The 24,882-nt window shown below is 43.8% G+C and overlaps 1 protein-coding gene across 1 annotated transcript in view; it reads right to left on the bottom strand.

Annotated features, from left to right (window-relative positions):
* Positions 1-5,373: 5,373 nt before the first annotated feature.
* Positions 5,374-24,882, bottom strand: part of LOC124034879 (neural-cadherin-like) — a 35,837-nt gene continuing 16,328 nt past the window's right edge. The window contains exons 6-10 of the mRNA XM_046348287.1: positions 20,574-20,838; positions 19,147-19,336; positions 17,809-18,059; positions 10,255-10,409; positions 5,374-6,648 (exon numbers count right to left, since the gene is read on the bottom strand). Coding sequence (XP_046204243.1) covers positions 6,016-6,648; positions 10,255-10,409; positions 17,809-18,059; positions 19,147-19,336; positions 20,574-20,838 — 1,494 coding nt within the window. The 3' untranslated portion in view covers positions 5,374-6,015. The remainder of the gene's footprint in view (positions 6,649-10,254; positions 10,410-17,808; positions 18,060-19,146; positions 19,337-20,573; positions 20,839-24,882) is intronic.

The following is a 24,882-nucleotide window of genomic DNA, read 5'->3' on the forward strand; positions in this document are numbered from 1 at the left end:
AGGATTGTGATGTTTCATTCTATTTCATTAGATATGAATGAATAACACTCTCTCTAATGCCCACACACACACACACTCCTTCCTGTTTTGTTTTTTACAAAATGAATCATTTGCACCACTAGTTAGACTCTACCAACTAAGAACAGGTGAGTTCAGTACTACCGTGGTCTTTAGATTTCTTTCTCGCTCCCTTAGTCTTCTTCCAAAGAAGCTGTAATATTTGGCCTGACTTTGTTAAAAGCACATTTGCTCAGTCAGCATTGTTTGTCTGCAGTAATTCATCACGGGGGCTTTGAGCTGTTGATGGGCACAGCATCCGTTAGCATGACCCTGTCAATGATTCACTCACTAAGCCCATCTGTCAGGCCCAACTGCTTGTCCTCTCCTCTCTTCCTCTCCTTTCCTCCCTCCTCTTCTTCCATGACGGGTTGACTGTGCTGCGAATCCACAAAATGGTAAGTTACATGAGACAACGGAATGTCTCACATTCGACGCCAATGTGTTCTTATGAAACTTGACAACAGAGTCTCTCACATTCTCACAGACAGACAGACACATGGAACTTAGACTGCACCACTTTCATAGTAATGAAGGAATCTGGAGGAATCTGAAGAAGCGTTGGAAAAGGAGACAATGATAAACTCTTGAGAATGGTGGGGAAATGCAGAGGTGGTTTTACAACAGAGGTGAATGCTAACTCATGGATTATTCACGGCTAGGAGATAGAATCAATACAACCTTTCTTCTAGAATCAATCAGGTTTGTGTCATTAGACAATCCCAATAACTCCAACGGTAGACAGCACATTTCTACAGACAACATTTCTACAACATTCCGACATCGTTGGTACAACATTGCAGAGCAGAGTGAATGTTAGAGCTGAACCACACAGGTAAGGTATTGAAGATGAAAGAACATTGAGGACATTGAGGTGAGCACAGACCAGTGGTGTGACACTCCTCAGATGTGGATTAGACTGCCATCTGTAGACGTAGTCCAGAATTACACACAGGTACAGTATAGAAAGGAAGAATTACAATCTCTATAGATTACCTCTGTCTGTCCTCTTATACACTCCATACAAAGAAAACACCCTCAATTATTATGTATCATTATATGTTACCCAGCATTCACAAATTATATTTTGTAAGATGAAAACCTGTTGATAATGGGCTTGTCCTATGGGAACAAAGGGATGTCAGTAAGGTGCAGGGATAGTAGTTATCTCCAGCTGTGTTGACATCAGAGTGCTTTCACTCACCCTCCCGTCTCTTGCCTGTGGCCCCCCCACACCTCACCTGACTGCTTGTGTTCTGTCTGTCCGCTGTGATGTCACTGTGTTGTTGTGTCGCTGTGTCGATCTGTCAGAAGACATGTCCAGCATTTGCAGCCAGGAACGTGGGCAGGAGGACGAGTCCGTTTGTTAGTGGAGCTGACACGCATCCCACTTTTGGCACGACTGACAGAGGGGTCCTCCATAATGTCTCATCCCTGGATCCATAGCCTGGGGATATACAGAAGGGTCCTCCATAATGTCTCATCCCTGGATCCATAGCCTGGGGATATACAGAGGGGTCCTCCATAATGTCTCATCCCTGGATCCATAGCCTGGGGATATACAGAGGGGTCCTCCATAATGTCTCATCCCTGGATCCATAGCCTGGGGATATACAGAGGGGTCCTCCATAATGTCTCATCCCTGGATCCATAGCCTGGGGATATACAGAGGGTCCTCCATAATGTCTCATCCCTGGATCCATAGCCTGGGGATATACAGAGGGGTCCTCCATAATGTCTCATCCCTGGATCCATAGCCTGGGGATATACAGAGGGGTCCTCCATAATGTCTCATCCCTGGATCCATAGCCTGGGGATATACAGAGGGGTCCTCCATAATGGCTCATCCCTGGATCCATAGCCTGGGGATATAGTATGTAAACATTTGCAGGCACAAACATGCAAGCGCACACACACAAACAGGCACAGACAGAAACACACACACACACACACAGTGTGATGACACAGGGGTGAGTAGTGGGCACACCGTCTGTGGGAGTGACGATTGACTGACTGGCTGGGGCTAGGACTCTGGCTCTGTCACTGCTCATTCCCACAATCTCCAGCTTTCACATCAAGCAGCTGCCTCCATACCCTACCTCCCCACTTCCCCTCTCACACTTCTCTCTCTTCTCCCTATCCATTCTTCACTGAGATCTCATTAGCTTGGTAGATTCGCTGCATCGCTTGAGAGACCAAGATTTTGCCCCTTTCTGATGGATCAATTGAACTGTTTTAAGAGACATCCTGGTATGCATCTGGAGGCCTACAGTATGGAACACCACCAATTGGTGTTGACATAAACATTTTGAATGAAACCATTTGGATCTGATAAGATGGCTTTAAATTAAAAAATATGCTTTTGTGTAGCCATTTCTTTCTGTACATGCATCATTTAAACATTTCGTGAAACATGTGTTTTGTTCCTGTTCCAGGCTCTTTCCTGACCCAGCTGTCTAGTTTATGGACTAGCACTGCCCTGTAGTGTTCAATTGGAGAACTACATTTATGGAAGAAAAAAATCATGAGGAAATGCAATTCTAGGAAGTCACCACTAGATGGGGATGTGGTACTAGGTGTATTCAAGACTGAGATCAAGACAGAAGACTGCTTGGTACAGAAATACAGGTTCCAATGTGTGGAGAAGCAAAGCTTATGTTACAAACAGCTACTTAAGTCTTGGGAGGAAGGCCCAAAAAATTGGGAGGAAAACCAAAATTAGGTCCAAAAGACTCCTTAACAGCTTCTACCCCCAAACCATAAGACTGCTGAACAATTAATCCAATGGCCACCCGGACTATTTGCATTGACCCCCTCCACACACTTTGTTTTTACTCTGCTGATACTCGGTTTATTATCTATGCATAGTCACTTTACCCCCACCTACATGTGCAAATTACCTCGACTAACCTCCACCCTCGCACATTGACTCGGTACCATATGGCCTCTTTATTTTATTTTTATTTTATTTTTTTAAATATTTTTTTACTTTAGTTTATTTCGTAAATATTTCTTAAAACTGTATTGTTGGTTAAGGGCTTGTAAGTAAGCATTTCACGGGAAGGCCACTGTGTTGTTGTGTTGCTGTGTCGATCTGTCAGAAGACATGTCCCGCATTTGCATCGGGGATCGTGGGCAGGAGGACGAGTCCGTTTGTTAGTGGAGCTGACAAGCATCCCACTTTTGGTACGACTGACAGAGGGGTCCTCCATAATGTCTCATCCCTGGATCCATAGCCTGGGGATATACAGAGGGGTCCTCCATAATGTCTCATCCCTGGATCCATAGCCTGGGGATATACAGAGGGGTCCTCCATAATGTCTCATCCCTGGGTCCATAGCCTGGGGATATACAGAGGGTCCTCCATAATGTCTCATCCCTGGATAGCCTGGGGATGTCTCATCCCTGGATCCATAGCCTGGGGATATACAGAGGGGTCCTCCATAATGTCTCATCCCTGGATCCATAGCCTGGGGATATACAGAGGGGTCCTCCATAATGTCTCATCCCTGGATCCATAGCCTGGGGATATACAGAGGGGTCCTCCATAATGTCTCATCCCTGGATCCATAGCCTGGGGATATACAGAGGGGTCCTCCATAATGTCTCATACAGAGGGGTCCTCCATAATGTCTCATCCCTGGATCCATAGCCTGGGGATATACAGAGGGGTCCTCCATAATGTCTCATCCCTGGATCCATAGCCTGGGGATATACAGAGGGGCAAAAAGTATTTAGTCAGCCACCAATTGTGCAAGTTCTCCCACTTGAAAAGGTGAGAGAGGCCTGTAATTTTCATCACTGGTACACTTCAACTATGACAGACAAAATGATAAAAAAATCCAGAAAATCACATTGTAGGATTTTTAATGAGGCCTCTCTCATCTTTTTAAGTGGAATAACTTGCACAATTGGTGGCTGACTAAATACTTTTTTGCCCCACTGTATGTAATGCTGGTGTAACGGATGTGAAACGGCTAGCTTAGTTAGCGGTGTGCGCTAAATAGCGTTTCAATCGGTTACGTCACTTGCTCTGAGACCTTGAAGTAGTAGTTCCCCTTGCTCTCCAAGGGCTGCGGCTTTTGTGGAGCGATGGGTAACGATGCTTCATGGGTGACTGTTGTTGATGTGTGCAGAAGGTCCCTGGTTCGCGCCCGGGTATGGGCGAGGGGACGGTTTAAAATTATACTGTTACATTGATGCTGTTGACCCGGATTACTGGTTGCTGCGGAAAAAGGAGGAAGGTCAAAAGGGGGGTGAGTGTAACGGATGTGAAACGGCTAGCTTAGTTAGCGGTTTGCGCTAAATAGCGTTTCAATCGCTTACGTCACTTGCTCTGAGACCTTGAAGTAGTAGTTCCCCTTGCTCTGCAAGGGCCGCGGCTTTTGTGGAGCGATGGGTAACGATGCTTCGAGGGTGACTGTTGTTGATGTGTGCAGAAGGTCCCTGGTTCGCGCCCGGGTATGGGCGAGGGGACGGTTTAAAATTATTCTGTTACACTGGCACAAACATGCAAGCACACACACACACACACACACACGCACCTGTTGTATATTCGGGGCATGTGAAAATGGATTTGATTTCATGTTTGAACTTGAAGATGCTATTTATATTTGTTTGGCTCCAAGACTTATGGGTCTATACATGTTTCAACACAAGGCCAGTATGTGTGACATCACTGACATGGATAAGCACGTGTTACATGTCTAGACGGCACATGTAAGGGCTTGGTACCTTCTACTAATTATATTTCTATAAAAGCAGCACTGCTTCCTTTCCTTATGAAAGCTCCAATTTCACTGCTATTTAACTGAAGTCACGCAGTGCAATTAAGTATTGAAGAGGTCAGTCTGCAGGAGCTACATACTCTTTAAGTACACGTCAGAGAACTCCAAAAGGGTCAGCAAGGTTTGGGTACAGGATATGAATGATTCATTCTGGAGCAGGAATGAACTGATCATCATCATTACCATCCTCATCATGATCATATTTAAATGTACTGTAGCCTGTTGCTAACTGCTAGAGTCACACGTTGGACATTTGAGTAATTTTAAAACCTTTGGAGCAACGTTGTGTGGTGGATGTGTGTTTTCTTGTTTCTTACATTGTCCATCTTGAGTTGGATGCTATGCTACCTTTTTGTAGCATTTTTTAAACAACTTTTTCAACTGAATTTCAGAGTTCTAACCAGGTCAACAGCACCTGTGTGCACATGATTGATGAGGAGCTTGAGAGACAATACTCAGTGGAGTGAAGTAGTCATAGTCAGGATATTGGTACATACTGGTCCTGGTTCTCAACCCACACACTTTCCAGTCTAGACAAGTGGGTTTTAATTGCATATAATATTTAGGCGCTATTATGAATCAGTAAATAAGAGGTAGTGCAGTGATATACTTAAATTGCTGAGGAATAGAGGCATGCATTTACCAAACATAGCTTTTGATAATGAAAATTGGTTGGTAAAAATCTGAAATAAAAAATGTATCACAAAAATGAACCTCAAAGATAGCAATGGCTCATTATCACAGACATACATCTCTAAATGTTTTTCTGATTTCTTTATCAAAGATTTTCATGTATTTAAAAGGCATTAAATCAAAACAAAACAAACAAAATATTTTTTTCTCACAGACATTATATTACGATAATTATCAACAACAAAAAAGGAACCCTATTTAAAATCTAGATTCATTTAGCCTTCTTTTACATATATTTTTGTGGGGTATAGACAGGGCATTGCCAAGAAAATGGTGCTGCTTTTCCAGATAGATTTTACAACCAGTCACATCAAAGATGCATCACATTTTTGCCACAATCCACCCATAAAATACTTTACAAATGGATTACAAATCAGAAATGTACATTTCTCAACTATTTGTTCTTATTTGTTTTTTTTCCCCCCCATCTTTGGATCAATCGATTTAAAAATTGCACAACTCCAATCTCATTCTCTTCTCACAGTTGGCCTGCCCCCTGGTCTCCCTCTACTTCACTTTGTCCTTCTGTCCCTCTGTGCTCTTGGTGGCAGCAGTCTACAGCAGCATCCACTCTGAGCTCACTGACTACAGCTCGCAGGGCTTTGAGCCTGTCCAGCCGTGGGCTCTGGGCTCTCTGACGCTCCAGGCTCTCCTGATTCCCCTGAACCCTAACCTCTGACCCCTGACCTCCAGCACTGAGGGAGCTAAGTGAGCGCACAACTAGACCACCATGCCTCCCCCTATTGGACAGGCGACGCTGTGAGGTCATGAAGCCAGGGTTGTCCCCCAGGGGATGGTCCGTGTCCCTTATGATCTCACACAGGTAGCGGGCCAGGTCCTGACTGGAGAAGGACAGGGACTTATGGGATTGCCGCATGGCGAGGGGAGAGGGGAGGGTAGCAGACCCGGACGGAGGGTGGGCCAGACGCAGGGCGATCGCTGTGCTGCCGATTCTGGGTTCGTTTGATCCTTTTGGTTTTGTCCCATTCTTGGTGTCCGGTGGCTTGGTCGTCTGAGGGTAGGAGATTATGCATTGTGGGTAGCTGTATCTCAGTGACTGGGCTGGGCTGGGCTGCAGAGACCTCTGTAACTCCACCATGTTGAAGACATTCTGGAGGGAGGGAGGGAGAGAGAGACACAGAGACGCACAGAGAGAGTGAGATACAGAGACACAGAGAGAGGGAGAGATACAGAGACACACAGAGAGAGAGATACAGAGATGCACAGAGAGAGTGAGATACAGAGACACAGAGAGAGAGAGAGATACAGAGACACAGAGAGAGGGAGAGATACAGAGACACACAGAGAGAGAGAGAGAGATACAGAGAAACACAGTGAGAGAGAGAGAGAGAGAGAGAGAGAGAGAGAGAGAGAGAGAGAGAGAGAGAGAGAGAGAGAGAGAGAGAGAGAGAGAGAGCAAACACCAGATTGAGACTCTGCATGCAGAATTCTGCAAAAATATCCTCTGTGTACAACGTACAACACCAAATAATGCATGTAGAGCAGAATTAGGCCGATACCCACTAATGATCAAAACCCAGAAAAGAGTCGTTAAATACTATAACCACCTAAAAGGAAGCAATTCCCAAACTTTCCATAACAAAGCCATCACCTACAGAGAGATGAACCTGGAGAAGAGTCCCCCAAGCAAGCTGGTCCTGGGGCAAACACACCCTACAGAGCCCCAGGACAGCAGCACAATTAGAGCTAACCAAATCATGAGAAAACAAAAAGAGAATTACTTGACACATTGGAAAGAATTTACAAAAAAACAGAGCAAACTAGAATGCTATTTGGCCCTAACAAAGAGTACACAGCGGCAGAATACCTGACCACTGTGACTGACCCAAAAGGAAAGCTTTGACTATGTACAGACTCAGTGAGCATAGACTTGCTATTGAGAAAGGCCGCCGTAGGCAGACATGGCTCTCAAGAGAAGACAGGCTATGTGCTCACTGCCCACAAAATGAGGTGGAAACTGAGCTGCACTTCCTAACCTCCTGAGACACACAGAGAGAGAGAGAGAGAGATACAGAGAGAGAGAGAGATACAGCGACACAGAGAGAGAGAGATACAGAGACACAGAGAGAGAGAGAGAGAGAGAGATAAAGAGAGAGGGAGGGAGACAGATAGAGAGAGAGGGAGGGAGATAAAGAGAGGGAGAGAGACAGAAACAGAGAGAGAGAGAGAGAGGGAGGGAGAGAGAGAGAGAGGGAGATTAAGAAGAAGATGAGATAGTTGATTAGAGATGAGCTGTTTATAAAGACCAATAGACTAATAGAAAACACTCAACAGCAGGACATACATTTATAATCATATTTGTCTATGAAAAATGCCAGTCTGCGATGCTTTTTATTTCTACCTAAGTAAAAGACATGCGGCCCAAGTGCCAACGTTGGCAGCAACAGCCCCATTAATTGGCTAAACCTGTAATTAATTGTCTGATTAATGTGGGTAAAAGTGCTATTACCAGCGCAATTAAACAAATACAGGCATTAAGGACTAATGGCATCTACCGTAGAGATAAATACAAGAACTCATCTTTGTATCGGTGCTATTTATAGCGTCTGTCACAGCATGGGAAGTGCCATTGAGGTTCTCTCCATTTTGAAGTAGCCCCATTTTATTCTTCACGATTGGCTGATCCCTTCTGATGAACCGGTTGGACATGACACCAACAACATCACCAGGAGGGATCAAGCAGTGGAGTTGGAAGTCCGACCTAGTTGACTAGATTAAAATAGTGGGAGCCCTCAAACGCGCTGCACATGCTAATACAGTCTTTTGGCCGCTATCATTCTCTAAAGTATCTACTCACATAATTTCTCCTAATTGAATCTCCTAGGATCATTAGTTTGGTGTTCATTTCCAAGCATCTTCCAACACCAGTCCTCCCCTAGCTGTGCTACCAAACTAACACTCACTATGTAAACTGTGAATATCTTCCCATTCTTCCTTGGTTTATATTGTTTGTGTTTATCTATGATTTGTATCGTTTCTCCTGTGTGAGTTGTTGTACAGGTGTGTGTCGGATGCATAGCTGTAGCTGTGATACTAATTGCCCTAAGGGAATCAATCAAATTGGATTCTACTCTACTGTATTGTAGTGGTCTTATGAGCCATACTATTGACTCACACGACCACTACATTGACTTATAAGATATTGGTAGTTGTGCTGTGTTGAAGGATAGACTTTTCCTCTACTGTCCGTGTCCTGTCTAAACCTCTACGCAGACGACACCATTCTATATACTTCCGGCCCGTCCTTGGACACTGTGCTATCTAACCTCCAAACGAGCTTCAATGCCATACAACACTCCTTCCGTGGCTTCCAACTGCTCTTAAATGCTAGTAAAACCAAATGCATGCTTTTCAACCGTTCGCTGCCTGCACCCGCATGCCCGACTAGCATCACCACCCTGGATGGTTCCGACCCAGAATATGTGGACATCTATAAGTACCTAGGAGTCTGGCTAGACTGCAAACTCTCCTTCCAGACTCATATCAAACATCTCCAACTGAAAATAAAATCTAGAGTCGGCTTTCTATTCCGCAACAAAGCCTCCTTCACTCACGCCGCCAAACTTACCCTAGTAAAACTGACTATCCTACCGATCCTCGACTTTGGTAATGTCATCTACAAAATTGCTTCCAACACTCTACTCCGTAAACTGGATGCAGTTTATCACAGTGCCATCCGTTTTGTCACTAATGCACCTTATACCACCCACCACTGCGACCTGTATGCTCTAGTCGGCTGGCCCTCGCTACATATTCGTCGCCAGACCCACTGGCTCCAGGTCATCTACAAGTCCATGCTAGGTAAAGCTCCGCCTTATCTCAGTTCACTGGTCACGATGGTAACACCCACCCGTAGCACGCGCTCCAGCAGGTGTATCTCACTGATCATCTCTAAAGCCAACACCTCATTTGGCCGCCTTTCATTCCAGGTCTCTGCTGCCTGTGACTGGAACAAATTGCAAAAATCGCTGAAGTTGGAGACTTATCTCCCTCACCAACTTCAAACATCTGCTATCTGAGCAGCTAACCGATCACTGCAGCTGTACATAGTCTATCGGTAAATAGCCCACCCATTTTTACCTACCTCATCCCCATACTGTTTTTATTTATTTACTTTTCTGCTCTTTTGCACACCAATATCTCTACCTGTACATGACCATCTGATCATTTATCACTCCAGTGTTAATCTGCAAAATTGTAATTATTCGCCTACCTCCTCATGCCTTTTGCACACAATGTATATAGACTCCCTTTTTTCTACTGTGTTATTGACTTGTTAATTGTTTACTCCATGTGTAACTCTGTGTTGTCTGTTCACACTGCTATGTTTTATCTTGGCCAGGTCGCAGTTGCAAATGAGAACTTGTTCTCAACTAGCCTACCTGGTTAAATAAAGGTTAAATAAATAAAAAAAATACAAAATAAATAGCAGTAGCTGTATGGTACCTGGTCCTGCTTTACTTCCTCTGTCTGAATACCAGTGTCTCCTTGAATTCCCAATAATCTTCTAGCTCCTACACACTATAGGCACTCCTGTATTCTGGATAGGTGTAAGCTTCACCCAGCCTATCAGAAGGTAGGGGGAAGCAATTATCAAACTGTTTAAACCGATCCCATCATGTTTGTTTTACACAAGTGCCTATGGGGGCAACCAGGGATGCTGGCTTGATTTGGGATTCAGTGTCTCTATCTGTACCTGGTCCTGCTCCCCTCCGCCCTCCTCATCATAGTTGAGCACGTTCTCTCGGATGTCCTCCCATTCTCCGTGGTGTGCTGATACGTGGTAGACGCTCTCCTTCAGGCCCTTGTGTCTCCTCCAGCAGGAGTAGAGGAGCAGGCCCAGCATCAGCACTGGGGGGGGGGGTCGCCATAGAGCAAGTTAGGACAGGGACAGGTGTAGTCATCTTCACACAATGTTCTATCAATTAAAAACACTAGAAATAAATCAGTGTCCCAGACAGTCAGCAACGATTTGTAATAATGAAGTTAAAATGGACTGTGAATGGGGGAGAGGGGTGTGGTACCCGATAAGCACATTTTGTGCCTCAGTTCTTAGGGTACAACATGTCAGACAGATGAGCCAACAACACAAATTGACACTTTACACCCAGATATGAGATACACAATAACTCTCAATACCAGCCTTTCTTTGTAAAAAAAGCAACATTGGGAATGGTCAGGGTTTGTTGTCTTTCCATCACATTGCTAATCTGCATTTATCCAATCCTGTAAAGCAAAGTACTAGAGATGCATTCTTCTGTAGTGTTTTCTATCCTATCAAAGATGACACCCCTTAAAACACTCAACCCCGTTCACAGAACCTGCACTCCCTGGAACGTTGTGAGAGCGTTGTAGGAATGCTGCTGAAGTACTGACTTCAATCACATCTATTATGTGTTGAAATATACAGTATGCTGCACTGACCTTTAAAGTGAATTCATCTCAACCAATATTTCTTCTCCTGTCTGCCATCCCTCTTTGTCTCTCGCTTCGTTTCTCATTTCTTTATCTCTCTCATTCTCTCACTCATTCTTGTTTGACTATCTGTGTTTCTTTCCGCTCTCCTTGTCTCCGTATGGCTTTAATCTCTCACACTAAAAGGTGATGCACCAGAACTGGCATCTTTTCTATTGTGCTTTGCTTGTGCAATAGGTTTGGAAGCATCCGTTTTTCAATTTAATAATTGAGGATTCTTTGATAAAGTGCATTGCGGTAATCACAGTAGACTGAAGTAATGGTTTACTGAACCCATATCACACTCATCAAGGTCACTCAACTGAATATGTTTTCAAATCAACCATTTAAAAAACAAAAACAAAATGTTGATTAGAAAAAGGCTCAATGTAAAAAGGTAAAGGTCCAGCTAACCTTCCCCAGGCCTGCTCAGTGTGTGCTGGAGGTATATGTACTGTAGAGTTCTATTGATCAGCTAACCTCCCCCAGGCCTGCTCAGTGTGTGCTGGAGGTATATGTACTGTAGAGTTCTATTGATCAGCTAACCTCCCCCAGGCCTGCTCAGTGTGTGCTGGAGGTATATGTACTGTAGAGTTCTATTGATCAGCTAACCTTCCCCAGGCCTGCTCAGTGTGTGCTGGAGGTATATGTACTGTAGAGTTCTATTGATCAGCTAACCTTCCCCAGGCCTGCTCAGTGTGTGCTGGAGGTATATGTACTGTAGAGTTCTATTGATCAGCTAACCTTCCCCAGGCCTGCTCAGTGTGTGCTGGAGGTATATGTACTGTAGAGTTCTATTGATCAGCTAACCTTCCCCAGGCCTGCTCAGTGTGTGCTGGAGATATATGTACTGTAGAGTTCTATTGATCAGCTAACCTCCCCCAGGCCTGCTCAGTGTGTGCTGGAGATATATGTACTGTAGAGTTCTATTGATCAGCTAACCTTCCCCAGGCCTGCTCAGTGTGTGCTGGAGATATATGTACTGTAGAGTTCTATTGATCAGCTAACCTCCCCCAGGCCTGCTCAGTGTGTGCTGGAGGTATATGTACTGTAGAGTTCTGTTGATCAGCTAAGCTTCCCCAGGCCTGCTCAGTGTGTGCTAGAGGTATATGTACTGTAGAGTTCTATTGATCAGCTAACCTTGCTCCATCCCCTCCACTGTGCTGTACAGATCCAGAGAAACACGCAGAGGAATCCAGATGAGCAGTACTCAGACCACAGTATTACCAGCAGTACTCAGACCTCCTCTCAGCCATATGTACTTACCAGTTCTATTATCAGACCTCCCCCTCAGCCACAGTATTACCAGCAGTACTCAGACCTCCCCCTCAGCCACAGTATTACCAGCAGTACTCAGACCTCCACTCAACCACAGTATTACCAGCAGTACTCAGACCTCCACTCAACCACAGTATTACCAGCAGTACTCAGACCTCCCCCTCAGCCACAGTATTACCAGCAGTACTCAGACCTCCCCCCAGCCACAGTATTACCAGCAGTACTCAGACCTCCACTCAACCACAGTATTACCAGCAGTACTCAGACCTCCCCTCAACCACAGTATTACCAGCAGTACTCAGACCTCCCCTCAACCACAGTATTACCAGCAGTACTCAGACCTCCCCTCAACCACAGTATTACCAGCAGTACTCAGACCTCCACTCAACCACAGTATTACCAGCAGTACTCAGACCTCCACTCAACCACAGTATTACCAGCAGTACTCAGACCTCCCCTCAACCACAGTATTACCAGCAGTACTCAGACCTCCCCTCAACCACAGTATTACCAGCAGTACTCAGACCTCCCCTCAACCACAGTATTACCAGCAGTACTCAGACCTCCCCCTCAACCACAGTATTACCAGCAGTACTCAGACCTCCCTCAACCACAGTATTACCAGCAGTACTCAGACCTCCCCTCAACCACAGTATTACCAGCAGTACTCAGACCTCCCCTCAACCACAGTATTACCAGCAGTACTCAGACCTCCCTCAACCACAGTATTACCAGCAGTACTCAGACCTCCCTCAACCACAGTATTACCAGCAGTACTCAGACCTCCCCTCAACCACAGTATTACCAGCAGTACTCAGACCTCCCCTCAACCACAGTATTACCAGCAGTACTCAGACCTCCCCTCAACCACAGTATTACCAGCAGTACTCAGACCTCCACTCAACCACAGTATTACCAGCAGTACTCAGACCTCCCCTCAACCACAGTATTACCAGCAGTACTCAGACCTCCCCTCAACCACAGTATTACCAGCAGTACTCAGACCTCCCTCAACCACAGTATTACCAGCAGTACTCAGACCTCCCTCAACCACAGTATTACCAGCAGTACTCAGACCTCCCCTCAACCACAGTATTACCAGCAGTACTCAGACCACCCCTCAACCACAGTATTACCAGCAGTACTCAGACCTCCCTCAACCACAGTATTACCAGCAGTACTCAGACCTCCCCTCAACCACAGTATTACCAGCAGTACTCAGACCTCCACTCAACCACAGTATTACCAGCAGTACTCAGACCTCCACTCAACCACAGTATTACCAGCAGTACTCAGACCTCCCTCAACCACAGTATTACCAGCAGTACTCAGACCTCCCCTCAACCACAGTATTACCAGCAGTACTCAGACCTCCCCTCAACCACAGTATTACCAGCAGTACTCAGACCTCCCCTCAACCACAGTATTACCAGCAGTACTCAGACCACAGTATTACCAGCAGTACTCAGACCTCCCCTCAACCACAGTATTACCAGCAGTACTCAGACCTCCCCTCAACCACAGTATTACCAGCAGTACTCAGACCTCCCCTCAACCACAGTATTACCAGCAGTACTCAGACCTCCCCTCAACCACAGTATTACCAGCAGTACTCAGACCTCCACTCAACCACAGTATTACCAGCAGTACTCAGACCTCCCCTCAACCACAGTATTACCAGCAGTACTCAGACCTCCCCTCAACCACAGTATTACCAGCAGTACTCAGACCTCCCCTCAACCACAGTATTACCAGCAGTACTCAGACCTCCCCTCAACCACAGTATTACCAGCAGTACTCAGACCTCCACTCAACCACAGTATTACCAGCAGTACTCAGACCTCCACTCAACCACAGTATTACCAGCAGTACTCAGACCTCCACTCAACCACAGTATTACCAGCAGTACTCAGACCTCCACTCAACCACAGTATTACCAGCAGTACTCAGACCTCCACTCAACCACAGTATTACCAGCAGTACTCAGACCTCCACTCAACCACAGTATTACCAGCAGTACTCAGACCTCCACTCAACCACAGTATTACCAGCAGTACTCAGACCTCCACTCAACCACAGTATTACCAGCAGTACTCAGACCTCCCCTCAACCACAGTATTACCAGCAGTACTCAGACCTCCACTCAACCACAGTATTACCAGCAGTACTCAGACCTCCACTCAACCACAGTATTACCAGCAGTACTCAGACCTCCACTCAACCACAATATTACCAGCAGTACTCAGACCTCCACTCAACCACAGTATTACTAGCTCCACACTTCTATGTGCCAATCAGTCAACACACCCATCAGTGGGGCTTTACTACACACACAGAGAAATGGACGCACACACACGCACCAAGCCACTGAAAATGAAGAACACACATGTGCATACGCACACATACAGATTCCGATGAAAACGCACACAGAGATGTGCAGTGGTCGTGTTATGATATCTTCAAATATATCAATATAACTCAGGCTGGAGACCTTACACAGCTCCTATCCATCAATCCACATGCTGCTGCTTTGAGGTTATCCACCAGCCATGGTGGTCTTGGGATGTTGGTTTGAATGTTTATAGTAACATGAAGGGTATGACATGGATAAATCGGAATGATGTACACATGAAACAGTTATGCATGTGTCAGAAACTCAATGATATACAACATAGAAAATGGAGAGAAAATATACATTGCAAGGAGAAGGACATAAATTGAAGACAGATGAGAGAATAGAAATGGTGTGAGAAGGCTTTATTAGGGAAAGTATGTTCTAATACAAAAATACAGGCACTTTTACGACTATTTACATCCATTCCCATTCTATATGGAAAGGCAATTTAATATTTTCTTCTTCATTGAATATCAAATCCAACAACACAACAGTAAAAATGTAATTGTGATGGACAATAAAGCTTTTAAATTTTGAATTTCAAACCCATTTAACAGGCTTAATGAAGCATACTTATATTGCCCAAATGTGCTCGTCTCTGGTTCTGTCTGTAGCAAAAGTTGAACTCGGCAATCAGCCAGTCTGATGGGTTATGTCAATCTGAATTATGGATGATCACTTTTAATGGAGTTTGAGGCAGAGGAGCAGAGACAGAGAGTTCCAGTTTAATTTAGCAGCGTGACTTCACCCCGACTTAGTGTGTGTTGTGTGTAATGTGTGTGCGGCTTCTCCCGGTGTCGCAGTCTGTCTGGGCCTATGAGGCGTGTTTGTCACTTGCAGGCACACGAACACATGCGCACACAAACACACGCGCATGCATGCACACAGACACAACTCTGTCATCTCCACCAAGCCTCGTCTTCTCTCAGTTATGACGTAAAGGGAGGAGGATGAGGTGGTCGCCATGACAACTTTAACAGTTCATGAAAGGACCTTCAACCGTGTTATCCTGTTAAAGACGGCCCCAGTCTAAGAACTGTAGCCTGAGTCTTGTAAGAGACAGACAAGTGTTGCTAGCTACTGTACTGTATTTCCTGTTACAGAGACGGTTGGAGAAAAGTTCATATAAACTCTTGGCGACCTCTCATTTGATATATATTGAAGAAATAGGCTAATTCATCTGGAGATCAAAGGTTTGAGTGCAGCTTATAAATGCCAGGAACTAAAGTAACTGTAGCAACTAGGTACCTTACATGACAGCACCAGGCAGTTTCATTTACACATTCAACACATCAATGTTCAAAAATGATGCCAAGGCCTCAGTTTGTTATCTTTGTATTCATTATAAAACTGAAGTATCGTTTTCTCTCAGGGAGCCAGCGTGTCAAAATAACTGATGTTGCAATTCACCAGCCAAATGCCCCAGGAAGGTGTTGGGTTTTGGAGTCAGTTATAGCGCTAGTAGAGACAGTGTATTGAATCGTCAGACCATTTTATAACCCTGTTGGTGACAGAGAGCCTCATAAACTGTATAGTAGTAGCTCCATGGAGAGATAGCCCTCTGTACTGGACACAAAACACAGCTTACTACGTGTCAGAAACAAAGGGGTTGTTCCATGAAATGTGTGTCTTTTGCATCTCTTTTATATATTAAACAGAAATTGTGCACAAATATTGAATTTTACAGCCTGTTATATTAAATGAAATGCCCTTTAATGTAGACAACATAAATAATTAAATCAATCAGATTTTTTTATATGAGTAAAGGCTTGCTAAAATTCCCTTCATCAACCCTGTTTCACCATCATTGTAAAGCCCTAGTTATTTTGTTGCTTTGACAAAGTAATTTACGTAGATTATTATTTATTTCATGTGATTAGTGATTAATTTACATCTCTCCCTCATTTTTGGGTCGGCCATGTTATGTGAACTGAATTCTTTTTTTTATATATATGGTAAAACTATTCCTTTTTAAATATTTATTTCAATAGAAACATTGAACATCTAATAGTCAAACCATAGTATAAAAGCAGGTGAACTGGTTCTACACTTTTTTGGTGGAAAACTGAGCTGGTCAGGCATAACACCTCAACCCTGTTACCCATGTAGACAGACTAGAAATGTTTTAATAACCATGTCTTCTTTTTGTGAAGCTTGCATTCAATTGCCACTCCCTGTTGCACACAAGTTTCCATTCCGCCTGTCACAAGGGGATTTATGGTTGATTTACAAAGAAATCGTCAACACTGGTTCTTTATTTGGTGCTCTTGAGATTGGGAAAATGTGTTTTTTTATGAAGAAAGAACTGCTCTTTGTAGCAGAATGATTTCACCCAATTTCAACAGAGTTTTTGTTTGACCAATTTACCCTTCTCAAAAGGCACTGAATTGGTGGAATGAGCTAGACATGGACACATTTAGGTTAAAGGAAGAATGGAGAAGAAAGTAATTGACAAAGAAATACGGAGGGAGAGATAAAAACAGACATAACGGAACTGGAATGACAAACAGACGAGATAAAACAAGTCGGACAGATAAAAAGGAAAGACAAAGGAGGATGACAAATACAAGTCTGAATTTATATCACAAACATCAGGACAAAATAGATGTGAGGAGGGGATGACTGAAGGGCCCCCCAAAACCTTTGACCTGTGACCCAGTGAAAGCTTTCAGAGTTTTCTCTTGTGGCTCACAGTCGACAAAATCAATGTTTCTAGCCAGGACCTTTGCAGCCACAATGACTGAGCCTACTCACAGACCCTGAGGCCCAAACTAACAAAACACTTGGGGCTCAATACCATCGAACCCACATTCCAGTGCAGTATCTCGTTTTCCCAAGGCGAAAATCAATCCCAGATGATTTGGGTACTGCAAGAATCTATTACCAGGTAGACATGTCTCACAGGTTGAAGCATTCAGTTCTTAGATCTAGAAATCTGTGTACCCAGTTTAAAAATAAAGACACTGCATAAACGTTAATATGGTGTGTTCCATTGAATTCCAGCCTTGGGAACAACCAAAACCAGATTAAATCAGATTGAACTAGATGAAACCAGACGAGAGAGTGAGGAAGAAAGATGGTATGGTCACCACAGGTAGTAGATGACATAGTCCATATAGCTACCTAGGAAGGCCAGGACACAGATACTGATGGCAAACGCAGAGCTGAGGCTCAGCGTGTTGCTGTCGTCGTTGTGGTACAGTGCCAGAGAGACCTCACAGTGGAGCCCGCGATAGCCCTCCGAGCAGTGACACGAGTACTTGGAGGGGGAGTGGGCCACACAGGTGCCATGGCGACAGGGCCTGCTGGCGCACAGCGTGTAGACGCAGACCTTGCCCGAGGCATTCTTCTTCATCATGTGACCAGGGGGGCACCTGTGGAGATGCAAATGATGAAGAGGTTGTGGTGACTGATTAGGCTATCATTGGATTTTATTTTTTTATATTTTTTATATAAGGGAATAGCCAACCTGGCACTGTGAAAATCTATAGGTACACCCTTAGAAAAAAAGGTGCTATGTAGAACCTAAAAGGATTCTTCAGTTGTCCCCATAGGATAAACATTTGAAGAACACTTTTTGGTTCCAGTTAGAACCATTTTGGGTTCTATGTAGAATCCTTTCCACAGAGGGTTCTACATGGAACCAAAAAAGGTGGGGACAGCTAAATTACCCTTTTGTCTAAGAGTGTATTGTTTCTGATAGCTATATCTGATACAATGTTGTCGTTTCAGAAATACAGTTGAAGTCGGAAGTTTCCATACACTTAGGTCATTAAGCAAAGCACTCTCAGTAACAGTAGCCTTGTTGTTCCATGTCCTCATTTCTGTCAGTATATTTCCGCCGCTCCTGAAGATAGTCTCTCCAAGCTTAGTACCCTGTGTGGACATCCCATAATGATGAAAGGCTTTTGGAGTAGTTTTACACGCTCTGATCCCAGTCAGTACGACAGGAAACACTGGAGTCCTGGGGTGTTTAAAGACACTGCTGCCAAAACACTCCCTGTCACCATGATTAGAACAGGGCTTTATTCAGCTCAGGTTGACACACGGCTAGGATTCTCAAAAGAGCTAGAAAGACAGAGAGAAAGAGAAGAGAGAAAGACAAAAGATGGTTGTCCCTGTCTGACCTGGCCAAGGTTGTAACGTTCAGGACAGGTCAAAACAGGCCATGCAGTAGACTACTAAGCCTTGTCCAGTTGTTAAGCTGCTACATACCTAGTCCAGGTACAACTGACGTGTCTTTGTCTGGGGGGATGTTTTCTGCTTGAAGAGAAGTTAGTGTCTCTTTGTTATACTGGGACAGTGAATGGCCAGTGTGGCATAATTCAAGGAGTTGTGGTCTATAACCAATGACCAGGCCCTAGAGTTCTTCCTGAGCATGTGACCTCACCTGGAAAATGCTGGCCCTCAGTTATAGTCCAGAGTTTTTCCTTACATGATTTCCTGCTGCCATTTATGTACCTGCACTCGTGTTTCCTCCAGAGGTCCATGCAGATGAAGGGGGGAGAGCACTGGTGTTTCCTGCAGGCATCTGAGGGGCAGCCTGGGGAGACCCCTTGAGAAGTGACCACCTGGAGCCCCTCAGACCCCACAGAGGGCTGCTTGGCAATGGGCATGGGCCGCCCATTCAGCCTTAGGTCTCGCAGACATCCTGGAGGAAAAACACAAGAGAGGGAAAGAGAGATAAGACAGCAATATAAGTGACATTCATACACACCAGGCCTAAGGCAAAAAGCATTTAAGTAAGTTTCATGAAGGGACAGAGACACATGAACACACAGGAATAGAAGACCCCCCCCCCCCCCACACACACACACACACACACAGCCCAGGGCTTAGCTGTCAGTGCGAGCCCTGTTTTGAAGGATATTTACTCCGCTAGTTTGGCTGGCCAGCCTCTGGGAGGGAGAGGCGAAACACATTTATACAGAGGGGGTGGGGGTTTCTCCTTACATGGAGTAGGGACAAAAATGTGCAGTATTATAGCTAATCTCATGCTGTTTTAGAGGTCAGGGATTCTTGAACGATGGGACAATCTCAACTTTTCAAATATTTAACTTAATTTTAATAAAATGTGTAATATATACCGTACCTGTCAAAAGTTTAGACACCTACTCATTCCAAGGTTTTTCTTTTTACAATTTTCTACATTGTAGAATAACAGTGAAGACATCAGAACTATGAAATAACACATATAGAATCATGTAGTAACCAAAAAAAGTGTTGAACAAATCTAAATATATTTTACATTTCAGATTCTTCAAAGTAGCCACCCTTTGCCTTGATGACAGCTTGCACACTCTTGGCAAATCTCGGACACATCTTTTAGGAATCACAGTTTTGACAGAAATATTCTTTAAAGCAACAGAGGGCCATTGCAAGAAATTACATAATATTTATTTTTCAGTTAATATAAAAAAAATTGAAGAGTTTGAAAATGTGATCCTTTGCTCTATGTGTGGAAAGGGCCGATATAAAAATGTACAATAAATGTATAATATTCCACTAAATGTACATGTTAAGCTCAAATAATGCTACACAATACAACTATACAAATAAAGTTTCCCTTCTGGACAAGGATTGTCCCGACTTTCAAGAATCTGAGCTAATTTCCTTTTATTCTACACATTCTGTCCATGAGGCTGAGAGAGAATTTAGCAGTTTTAAAGCTAATTTGTGTAATTTTTAACATTTATTATGACATGAAATAAAAGGAGGGCCCCTGAGCCCCCAAAGTTTGTGGGCCCCCAGCCTTGTGGGGGTTGGATGGGTGTGTGCTACGCTATTGGAAGTTAGGTGGATAGTACAGTATTAGAGGGCTGTTCCAGGGGGCAGTACCAGGGGACAGTACTAATGGTCAGTAACAGATGGCAGTACAAGTACCATACCTAGGAAGCTGTGGTTGTGTCCTGAGGGGAAGGAGTTTCCCAGCATCACCACTGATTGGTCGATGACTATCTCCTGACTCCGCCCAGGAGCGCCCGTAACCTCCCGCCTTCCACCGCCACCGTCCAATTGAAGGGTGAATTCTTTGCCATGACGATCAAGCTCCACCTCATGCCATTCTCCATTGTCAAGGCGATAGAAGGGCAGCGTGAGGTTGTAGGGTCTGTCACCCATGTTGTAAAAGACAGCCAGTAGCCCCTGAAACATCTGAAATATGCAGAATATATCAATGAAATTAAATAATCCAAAATGGCTATAAAAATCACAGAGTTCGCCTTTAAAACTTGCAGTTCAAAAATGGCAATGTACAATTAAGAAGGCAATTTCCTATTTTCAATTCAATTAAACCCATTGTATTTGATCATGCTTTACAAAACTGCCACGGACATCAATTAATTTAGTCCAGAGGGAGAATATCACAGACAACAATTATCCACAGCAGCTAAGGCTGAGCAAACACACTGCGCTGGAAATAGGGCTGAGGGGGGCTGCTGGCTGCTACAACTGCAGTTTGTACATGTCCATCCCCTAATTGGAAACTGTGGAGCAGAGATAATTCAATACTGTGTTTTAATATATGCAGCAATATAGCACAGCTTGTTTTAACTATTGCTCCCTCAGCATTGTCATCAGATCATAATGCCAACATTCTATTCCCCCCCGGACCCCTATGGATTGATGTACACCTTTAGACTAACACTCAACAAAATAAAGCAACCCTGTGGGTTTTAAAAACACGTTGAAGGATGCCATTATGTAAAGATAAAGACACATCAACAGGAAGTAGAAAATGTTTCAGAGACCTAAAACTCGACAGTCCCCGGTAACCTTGTTAATGTCTAGTTATTCATTCAGCATGAGCATCATCCTCCATTTCCACCCCTTCTTACCCATCAGAGCAAGCAGGCTGAGGTTCTGAGAGACAGCCATGTAAATTGGTCTTGTTGTCAGGATCCACACTCAAGTGTCTATCAGAGAGCTCTGATGCTTTCCTAAACAAATGCTTCAGACAGAGTATGCTGCTTTTGCCAGAAAACTAGCGTTTTTAAACAGTTCGCCGACTCAACGCGGACTCAAAGATAAATACATTTTTGTCAAAATGTTATTATTGATATAGCCTTCTTCTGTTCAATGATCTCTACCTATATAGTACTCTAAATACCCAAATTCATGTTGTTAAGTTCAAAAGAATACAAGACAAAAATTGCTGACTCCATTCAAACCAATTAGGGTTCGGAACTTTAAAGCCAATTATCTCATAATCATTATTTTGCAGACAGAACCTTATAGTCCCAAGGTTTTGATATATGGGGCTGGTAGGTAGAGAAGGGTAGATGGGGGTTGCTGCTACACTGACTCAGATATTCCAAGAGGAGCAATAGCAGTGCTATAGCAGTGAGACTGAATGTTGGTGCTCTCTCTGACACCAACAAGCTGTTGGAGAGATATGTTTGTCACGAGGAAGCAATAGTAGGATAGAGCAGTGGAAACAGCTGACCTGTTTGGGTAGGTGTTCTTGCGTGACAGACGCTAGCCGAGCAGTCTCCTGCCAGGTGTTGTGGACACACTGTCACTCAGAGGCCAAAAGCTCCTACATCCATTGAACCCCAACATCCTATCTCCACAGAAATGGCATTCACACTCAGAAAATGTGTTCTATTTTCCTGGCAAAGCCAGACAGAGAAGAGCCTTATGAAGTAGCAAACACTAATTGAAAATGCCACTTCATGTTTTCAAGTTCAAACAGTACACAATTCGAGCAATCCACTGAAAATTCGAGCAATCCACTGAAAAAGCTCTCAATAATAGCTTGAAGGAGAAAGACAGAATTGTCTCTTTCCACTGAATACAGCTCTTACGTCCAACTAATAACAGCTACCCACTTTCCTATACCCTAATACTGAAGGAGAGATGTGCTCATCACGAGACAGTAGACACTAGACACTGAAATAACCCTGAAAACTGTTCTGTAATGTTCCATAGGCACATCTCAAAACAACCCTAAGGCAATATAAGTATACTCCGAACATACATATATTAGCCACCAAGTCTTCCAAGCCTGCTATTACTCACTCCACTGTTAAGAAGTCAAGCCTACGGTTGAAAGCCTACGGTTAAATTGGATGGAGTCTATCAGAGTGCCATCCGTTTTGTCACCAACCACCCATATACTACCCACCACTGCGAACTGTATGCTCTCATTGGCTGGCCCTCGCTACCAATTTGTTGCCAAACCCACTGCCTCCAGGTCATCTATAAGTCTTTGCTAGGTAAACCTTATCTTAGCTCACTGGTCACGATAGCAGCACCCACCCGTAGCACATGTTCAATAGGTATATTTCACTGGTCACCCCCAAAGCCAATTCCTCCTTTGGCTGCCTTTCCTACCAGTTCTCTGCTGTCAATGACTGGAACAAATTACAAAAATCACTGAAGCTGGAGACTCATATCTCCCTTAAAGCATCAGCAGTTAGAGCAGCTTACAGATCATTGCACCTGTACGTAGCTCATCTGTAAATAACCCACCCAACTACCTCATCCCCATGTTCTTCTTTTTTTCTCCTTGCACCCCAGTATCTCTACTTGCATATTCATCTTCTGCACATCTATCACTCCAGTGTTTAATTGCTAAATTGTAATTACTTCGCCACTACGGCCTATTTATTGCCTTACCTCCCTAATCTTACCTCATTTGCACATACTGTATATAGACTTTTCTATTGTGTTATTGACTGTATGTTTGTTTATTCCATGTGTAACTCTGCGTTGTTGTTTGTGTCGCACTGCTTTGTTTTATCTTAGCCACATCGCAGTTGTAAATGAGAACTTGTTCTCAACTGGCCTACCTGGTTAAATAAAGGTGAAATAATAAATAATTTTAAAAACCATACACATTGCAAATTGAGAAATCATGTGACTTAACTGAATAAAAAGAAACTACACTATGAAACAAAGATAAATGACATAAAGAATGGTAGAAAAACGCTTTGGAGCACCTTAAATGAAATGTTGGGCAAAAAGGCAATCTCAGCTCAATCAGTCATTGAATCAGATGGCTCATTCATCACTAAACTACTTGAATTATTTTCTCATTGGCAAGATTAGCTAACATAGGAATGACATGCCAGCAACAAACGCTAACACTACACATCCGAGTATAACTGATCAAATGATGAAAGAACTGTAATTTGTCAATTCTGTAAAGAAGTGAAAAAAATATTGTTGTCTGTCAACAATGACAAGCCACCAGGGTCTGACAATTTGGATGCAAAATTACTGAGGGTAATAGCCGATGATATTGACACTCCTATTTGCCATATCTTTAATCTAAGCCTCCTATAAAGTGTGTGCCCTCAGTCCTGGAGAGAAACGGAATTAATTCTGCTACCCAAGAATAGTAAAGCCCCCGTTACTGGCTCAAATAGCCGACCAATCAGGCTGTTACCAACCCTTAGGAAACTAATTGAAAACATTTTTAGTTTGACCAGATACAGTGTCTTGCGAAAGCATTCACCCCCCTTGGCATTTTTCCTATTCTGTCATTTGATTTGCACACCATGCCTACCACTTTGAAGATGCAAAATATTTTTTAATGGTTAAACAAAGAAGAAATAAAACCAAAAAAATGGAAAACTTGACACGTCTCTTGGGGTATGTCTCTGTAAGCTTGGCACATCTACCACTAGGATTTTTGCACATTCTTCAAGGCAAAACTGCTCCAGCTCCTTCAAGTTGGATGGGTTCTGCTGGTGTACAGCAATCTTTAAGTCATAGCACAGATTCTCAATTGGATTGAGGTCTGGGCTTTGACTAGGGCATTCCAAGACATTTAAATGTTTCCCCTTAAACCACTCGAGTGTTGCTTTAGCAATATGCTTAGGGTCATTGTCCTGCTTGAAGGTGAACCTCCATCCCAGTTTCAAATCTCTGGAAGACTGAAACAGGTTTCGCTCAAGAATTTCCCTGTATTTAGCGCCATCCAACATTTCTTCAATTCTGACCAGTTTCCCAGTCCCTGCTGATGAAAAACATCCCCACAGCATGATGTTGCCACCATCGTAATTTACTGTGGGGGTGATGTTGGGTTTGCACCATACATAGCGTTTTTCTTGATGGCCAAAAACCTCAATTTTAGTCTCATCTGACCAGAGTACCGTCTTCCATATGTTTAGGGAGTCTCCCACATGCCTTTTGGCGAAGACCAAATGTGTTTGCTTATTTCTTTCTTTAAGCAATATTTTTTTTTCTGGC

The sequence above is a fragment of the Oncorhynchus gorbuscha genome, linkage group LG01 (genome assembly GCF_021184085.1).
Source record: "Oncorhynchus gorbuscha isolate QuinsamMale2020 ecotype Even-year linkage group LG01, OgorEven_v1.0, whole genome shotgun sequence".
Taxonomy (NCBI): Eukaryota; Metazoa; Chordata; class Actinopteri; order Salmoniformes; family Salmonidae; genus Oncorhynchus; species Oncorhynchus gorbuscha.